At 48.2% G+C, this 7,850-nt stretch overlaps 1 protein-coding gene across 1 annotated transcript in view; it reads left to right on the top strand.

Annotated features, from left to right (window-relative positions):
- SIPA1L2 (signal-induced proliferation-associated 1 like 2) overlaps positions 1-7,850 on the top strand; it is a 182,007-nt gene that overhangs the window by 160,531 nt on the left and 13,626 nt on the right. The window contains exon 19 of the mRNA XM_010838598.1: positions 2,502-2,633. Coding sequence (XP_010836900.1) covers positions 2,502-2,633 — 132 coding nt within the window. The remainder of the gene's footprint in view (positions 1-2,501; positions 2,634-7,850) is intronic.

A 7,850-nucleotide genomic window follows, 5' to 3' on the forward strand; every position in this document is an offset into this window, starting at 1 on the left:
TCAAAGGATGTCCTGGCTTTGCCTGTTGCTGTGACGAGCCCTGCTGTGGGATTGTGGGGCCCACTCACCCACACCTCACTCACTCTGGGCAGAAGCTTCTGACCACAAGCTTCAGATCTGTGCCGCATAAAATCAGAGCCTAATCTTTAGCCCAGGACAACCAGGTCTCCTTTGTCAGTTACCCCGTTGGGCTTTTGGGAAAGATGCTCTTTGAGCCCACAGAGCGATAGGGACAGGACGAGGGTACGATGGACTCTAGCCCAGCACTGCTGTCTCCCTGCGTTTGCCCCTTTTTCTGTCTCTGCTGTTTTTTCCTTTCTGCCTGGCTCCAATTAGAACAGCAGTCCCCAGCCTTAATGGCACCAGGGACTGGTTTCATGGAAGACAGTTTTTCCACAGACCAGTGGCGGGGGTTTGGGTGGATGGTTTCAGCATGGTTCAAGCACGTTACATGTCCTGTGCACTGTATTTCTATTATTGTTACATCAGCTCCACCTCAGGTCACCAGGCATTCGATCCTGAAGGTCGGGGACCCCTGGGTGAGAGCCGGTCGGCATCGTCTGGTGGCCCCGAGGAGAAAGCACACAGAGTATACTGGGTCTGATTTTAGGCTCTAAGATGCTAAACGCTCAGGTGAAGGACTATGTCTTTACAAAGGCAAAGAAGATCCTCAGCTTGACATTTCTTAGCAAAACGTGACCAAGAGAGTATACTTTCTGTAGAAATGTTCATTCACCTGAATAATTTTTCACTCCCTGATGTTTTCCTCTCCAGTGAGGGAAGGAGAGGCAGCGGGTGAGGGGGTGCCTCATGCACGTTGGGTTCCAGCCAGCCCTGGGGCACCCTTCCCAGAGCTGCCACATGCATGTAAATAAATAAATAAATATATATATATATATATATCTCCATGACACACTCAGCTGCAGGGAAATCAGTTGCGAGAGTAATTGCCACCAGGTCAAATAATTTTTTTACACTTGGTGCAGAAAACCTATTTCAGCTGCTGTCTCTAGATAAAGGAAGTGATTGGCAAATGACTGAAGGTCCCCAGGCTTCCTGATCTTTCTCCCTGGGGGGTTGAACCTTAAACTCTGGGTAAAGATGGGACCTGGGTGGAGTCAGTCCATCCTCTGCCCTGTGGTGCCTCCATGGGTTCAGAGGGGCCATCAGGAGAGGAGTAGACAAGGACAGAGAACCTCATGCACAGAACATGCTGAAAGGGTTGTTAGTGTAAAGCACGAGCAAGTGGAGGGGAGGGTGGCAGGAGCGACCTTGATAAAGTACCTGTCACTGGGTTCCCTGCAAAATGGACTGGGCAGGGCTTCCCTAGCGGTCCAGTGGTTGAGCCTTCACCTTTCAATCCAGAGGGTGTGGGTTCTGTCCCTGTTTGGGGAGCAAAGATCCCACATGCCTCACAGCCAAAAAACCAAAACATGCCACAGAAGCAATATTGTAACAAACTGAATAAAGACTTTTAAAAAATGGCCCACATCAAAAAAATCTTTAAAAGTAATAAGTGGAGGGGATGATGGTTTCACATCTGAGTGGGGTGGTATTAAGAGCAGAGTGGCTCCATTGTTAACTGCAGCTGCTGGAGTTAGGCTAAGAGCTCATGTGGAAGGTGCTGGAGAGGGAGTGTTCGTGTCTTTCAAGGGCAAATCCCAGGCTCCCTCCATCCTGGTCCAGATGCCAGCACTTCACAGCCACCCCATAGGATGTGGGAGCTGAAATTACAGGTGCACTTGGTTAATTACGGCCCCCCCATAACTTAATTGCAGGCTCAGACAGCCAGGTGGTCATTATTTTGATTGGTCTAATTAGTCAGATGTGTCCGTGAGCAGCTGTGTGCCATGGTTCTGGGCAGGTCCAGAAGAGGCGTGTTAGAGGAGCTCTAGCCTTCAGGAAGCGTGTCTGCAGATGCATAATGACTTCTTAACAGCCAGTATTACTGGTGACGTAAGTGCTTCACGTCCTGTGATGAGAGTTCAGGAGAAGTGTACAGGGTGTCTTTGTACAGAAGACTAGCAAATACTCAGTGCAGGATGGGGAGCGGGTTCTGGTTTAGCCACTGATCAGACCATCTCATTGAGTCACAAGCGAAATTCAATCACCACTTTTATACATAGCGAAATGTACAAGAGAGATTGTACCAAACCGTTTTTACGGTAGAGGCTTGCAACACTCTTCCCATGGGGAAGTCATCCCGAGGAAAACAGGACGTGATCTTCAGGGTGGTCAGACCCAGGTAATGTCCTTCAGAGGAGCCCACCCAGGAGGAGCTCACCTCTGCTTTTCTGGTTTGTGGGAACCTCAGCCCTGATCTTGCACCGGCCCCTGCCTATTGGCGACCCCTAAGTGAGCCTGGCAGTTGTGGCTCTTTCACAAACAGCGGTGGGATGTGTGTTTCTTACCTGGGACAAGAACCCCCCTGGGCCCTTCTGAAGGCCCAGCCAGTACCCACACTGCTATCTGACTGACGCTCTGGGTTTTTTCCTGTCTAGATGAGTTCTGGTTCTCCGATGGGTCCTTATCGGATAAGTCCAAGTGCGCGGATCCTGGCCTGATGCCCCTCCCAGACACGGCCACAGGGTTAGATTGGACCCACCTCGTGGATGCTGCCCGGGCATTTGAAGGTAAAGACATTCAGCCTCCGGGGCTAGGGATGGCAATGCAGGGGTCGTCTGGGTTAGCCTTTGGATGCTCTGCACATCTTCCAGGAGGGAAACGAGGGGCTGGCTTGGGCTGAGACTCGGGGCATTTCCTTAGGGAGACCCAGGCATGTGGTGAAGTGAGCCCTAGGCAAAGGGACCCCAGACCTGCCAGGTCAGGTACCAGCTGTGGTCTGGCATGAGCCACTTTTCCTTTTCCACCTGTTTTTCATACATGGAATGTCAAGGTGATGACCTAGGACGCAGACTGTATGTTTCCGCCCAGCTTGATGAGGTGAGACAGGATGGGAAGGCCCTGCAGAGGTCCGGGCTGCCCAGTTTAGCAGGACAGGTGCAGGCCTGGGAGTCCAGTGGCTCAGAGTCCATGCAGACTCTGGTGGGGCCTCCTTGACCCAGAGAGTCTCTCCCTGTCTGGCCCTGGCTTCCCCCTCTAACCCTGTGGTTGGGGACAGTCCTGAGCTGGCTGATCTCTGGGGCCCTCCAACTGCCTCACTGCCTCCCACCATCTCTGGTGAATATTTCAGTGAACTTCAGAGGGGAAGCTGCTCCATAGCAAGCACGTTTTCTCCAACCTAAAGATAAAGGGGCCACAGACAGGGGGCATGCCTGTCTCCCAGGCATCCTCAGGACCTTGCTTGTGGACCCAGGGGCCCCCAGTGACAGGGTTCCTGACTTTCTTCCATTTGCTGCCAGACTCTTTCCATGGCTACAGCCTTGGCTCCTGGGTAACAAGCAGGATCTGCAGAGGGCAGACCATTCTGGGGGCCTGTCTGAGGATCTCCCGTGTATCTGAGTTATAGCAATGGTGTTCACTGCCACCACCCCCCACCCCCATAGAGGGGCAAGGCCGCCTGATCGGCTCTTCTCACCCCCACCCTTTCGCTGCCTGCTCGGGTAGTCAGTCCTCATCACCTGTGATGTGCAGGCTTCAGGAAAGGAATTCACATTCTTTTCCCAGGAGGGACAGGTACACTTTGCAGTCAGACTGCTTCCAGTGGAGTCTGCTGCCCTGACTGCCTCTCTTAACAAGCTGCCCCGCTAGTCAGTTTCACTCATCAGCTGGGATCAGTGCCTCTGGTCCTAAGCACCTTTTAGGGTGGGGTCTAAGGAGAAAGTGAGTTAGTCTGGGCTCTGGGACATTTAGCTGTGATAGATGAGAGGGGGAAACTTAGAAAGAAATTCCTGCAAAACACATGGGCTGTTCCTGCTCCCTTGATGGGGAGAGGACAGCTGTTTTGGACCTGCCAAGTACTAATGGAGTTTGCATTTGGATTTACAAAGTAGTTGTTCCGTGTGAAAACTTGAGAATGCTCCTGTCTGCTTGGTAACGCAGCCTTCATTTCTTTCAACCAGAAGTTGGTTAGAGTGGGCTATGAAAGCTCTAGTGATTTCTCAGGCTCCCAAGACTAGCCTGGTGTGACAGAGCCCCAGAGGCATGACAGGTCTCACCTCTGTCCAGAGCAGCCTAGACAGGAGGGAGCTGCATTTTCTCTAGCATATCCTCTGTACGCTCTTGTCTCACTGCCCACTGAGAATCTAAGAACTTCTATTCTGTCTTCTCTGTTCCCCCACCGCATAAATATTTGCATAGTACCTACCACTCCCTTCTGCATTATTCATATCTCTGTCACTTCTTATTGAGTGATGAGTTTCTTAAGGGAAAACTGTTTCTTAAATTTATCTTATCTTTATTTATCAAGCGCACAGCAAGGTAACCAGATGAGGAGAGCTAGTACAGAGCAGCCAGTAGGAATAAGATGCACAAGCTCCCTGCACCTTTGAGCTGCTGCAGCTCACAGCATAGATTTTAACCTCTGAGATCCTTTTGCATTTTGTATTCATTATTCTGATTTACAGCAGTATGTGTGTGGGAATATATGGGAATCCCTTGTGGCTCAGCAGTAAAGAATACACCTGCCAATGCAGAAGATGCAGATTCGATTTCTGAGTCAGAAAGATCCCCTGGAGAAGGAAATGGCAACCCACTCCAGTATTCTTGCCTGGAGAATTCCATGGACAGAGGAGCCTGGCGGGCTAAAGTCCATGGGGTTGCAAGAGTTGGACACATGGACACAGCTTAGCGACTAAACCACGACGACCATATATATATACTTCATGTCGGTCTCCACCGTCATTTGTCTCTTTGCTTGATTCCCTTCTACCTCTGCAGAATAAAATCACTGCTATGAAGTGGGACTTTCCGGGGAGCTGGTCTGTGGGTGGGAGGTCCAGATAGCACAGTGGCACAGACAGCAGTGGCTGGATTATCCATCCATGGACTGTGATTGTAATTGCAGCCCTACTGATGGGCTGCGGGCCTTTGGACAAGTCAGCTCCGTGCTTTATTGCAACACTGAAGGTTGATCTCCAGTCCTCTGAGGTACACACTTGTGCTGGGCTTCAGCCTGCTCATCTATGAAATGAAAACCTTTCCAGAGACCTGGCAAGCTCCTCTCAGCCCTACCCTCACGTTTCTTTCATCAGGGTGTTTCTGAGCTGATGTTCGAGGCCAGCTGGGCATTGGCACTGTCAGACAAGGGAGGAAAAAGCAGGGACATCCCAGCTAGCCAGTGACTCAGGGCAGGGGTGCCTAAGTTGAACAGATAGAACATGAGATTCTCTTTGCTAGGGGAGCGGACTTTGGTTCCCTGCCCTTTCTAAACTTTCCAAACAACATTCTACAGAAAATATGGAGGGAGTTGAGGTCATGTTTAAAAGTTCCAGTCACTTTTCAGTGCCAATCCATAGGGCAGTATGCCATCTTGAGACAATAGTCAGTTCAGGAAGATTCAAAAATCTGCAACTCCAGACCTTTGGCTAATCAGATTCTTTAGTATCAGCGGCAGCTCCACTGTGATGTAAATGGACACGGTGGTGACCAGATGCGATCCATCCCCTTGACCACTTTTTTTCTATTAATTAGTTTTATTGAAGCATAGTTGATTTAGAATGTATTAATTTCTGCTGTATAGCAAAGTGGTTCGGTTATATGCATATACACACATGCTGTCTCATATTCCTTCTCTCCATTGTGGTTTATAGTTCTCTGCTCTGTACAGCAGGGCCTTGTGTTTTATCCGTCCTGTATATAATATAGTTTGCATCTGCTGACCCCAGCCTCCCAGTCCAGCCCTCCCCTGACCTTCCCCCGACCTTGGCAATTCCTAGTCTGTTCTCTATGTCTGTGAGTCTGTTTCTATTTCATAGATAAGTTCCTTTTGTCATATTTTAGGTTCCACATATAAGTGATACCATATATTTGTCTTTCCCATTCTGACTTACTTTACTTAGTATGATAGTCTCTAGGTGCATCTGCGTTGCGGCACATGGCATTACTTCATTCTCTTTTATGGCTGAGTAGTATTCCATTGTATGTATGTACCCTATCTGCTTTATCCATTCATCTGTTGATGGATATTTAGGTTGTTTTCCATCTCAGTTGTCATGAATAGTGCTGATGTGAGCATAGGCATCCCTCAGCACTTTAAAAAGAAAGGTCTTTACCAGGATGACCAGTTGCCCTGCTTGTGACTTTATCTTTCTGTATCAATTCTCAAAGCTATTCCTGAGCTAGACTCAACATCATGAAGAAAAGATAGTCCAGAAAGCTCCCATGTGCCTATTTAATCATTACAAAGTAATCAAGGCAGCTCAAGATGCCTTACTGGAGTCAGACCCCTCTGGAAAAAGTCTGGGCCCACATATGATTAGTCAGCACATTTGAAGACAGGCTTTAAAAAATAGAATGTATCTGTTGGGTTGAGATACCATGAGCCTTGTATCATGCCATACTGTCATTTATCCCTAGCAGGCATGACTCTTCCCTGCTGTTCTGCCTCATTTATGTCCCATGCCTTTATCTAAGAGCTAAAATTGACGCTGGACACACGGGTTTAAGAATTTGGTTTTACTATCCTGTGCCGATTCCTATTTCCTCTGGTGTTTTAAGTGAGAACTAACATAAGTGAACATTGTCTACAAGTAGTGCAGACGTGGGCTTCCCTGGTAGCTCAGCTGGCAAAGAATCCACCTGCAATGCAGGAGGCCCTGGTTCGATCCTGGGTTGGGAAGATCCCCTGGAGAAGGAATAGGCTACCTACGCCAGTGTTCATGGGCTTCCCTGGTGGTTCAGATGGTAAAGAATCTGCCTGTAATGCGGGAAACCTGGGTTCAGTCCCTGGGTTGGGAAGATACCCTGGAAGAAGGCATGGCAACCCACTCCAGTATTCTTTCCTAGAGAATCCCCATGGACAGAAGAACCTGGCGAGCTACAGTCCATGGGGTCACAAAGAATCAGACATGACTGAGTGACTAAGCATAGCACAGCACAGTGCAGAAGAACCTATACATTGGCCTGATCCAATCTGTTGTGACCTTATTGATTGGAATTGGAATTGCACCATTTTGTAGATAAAAGGAAACTAAGTATATTCCTGAACTTCTCAGTTTTCAAAATAGTGTTGAAAAATTGCCTTTTTTATTTTTTTAACACAGTTAAAAGGGACTAAAACAGTCTTTCAAAAGAGGCATCTAAAACTGTTCCTAATTTTGTATATGGGCTTGGGTTTTGCAACCAAGGGAAAAGCTCCTATCAAATATGAAAAAAAAAGAATACAGCAGCAGTACCAAATTAATCAGCCCCAGTCTTGATTGCTTAAACATGTTTGAGCTCTCCAGGTACACAGTGTACTCTCGGGGTACACAGAAAATACCATTCACAGTGTTGTAAGAATACAAGATTCTCCAATGCTAAGATTCAGTGCTATGCTCTCCTGAGCATAGCATTCCCCAGGGGTCACTAAGAGAAGGCACCTTTCCCCACACTTCCCTCCACAGGCATGAAATGGGAATTAAATCAGAAAATAGGAGCAAAACATAAACCAAAAACTTTAACATTTCAGACAGTTCTAAATATTAGTCTAGTGATAATTGTGCCTCCCAGGTGGCTTAGCAGGTAAAGAATCTACCCACAGTGCAGGAGATGCAGGAGACGTGGGTTCAATCCCTGGGTTGGGAAGATCCCCTGGAGAAGGGAATGGCAACCCACTCCAGTATTCTTGCCTGGAGAATCCCATGGACAGAGGAGCCTGGCAGGCTACAGTTCATAGGGTTGCAGAGAGTTGGACATGACTGAAGCAAGGAAGAATTAAGGACTATGATAAGAGCATCTTTTTCTTTTCT

Source organism: Bison bison, unplaced genomic scaffold (genome assembly GCF_000754665.1).
Source record: "Bison bison bison isolate TAMUID 2011002044 unplaced genomic scaffold, Bison_UMD1.0 scf7180017864099, whole genome shotgun sequence".
In the NCBI taxonomy this organism is placed as follows: Eukaryota; Metazoa; Chordata; class Mammalia; order Artiodactyla; family Bovidae; genus Bison; species Bison bison.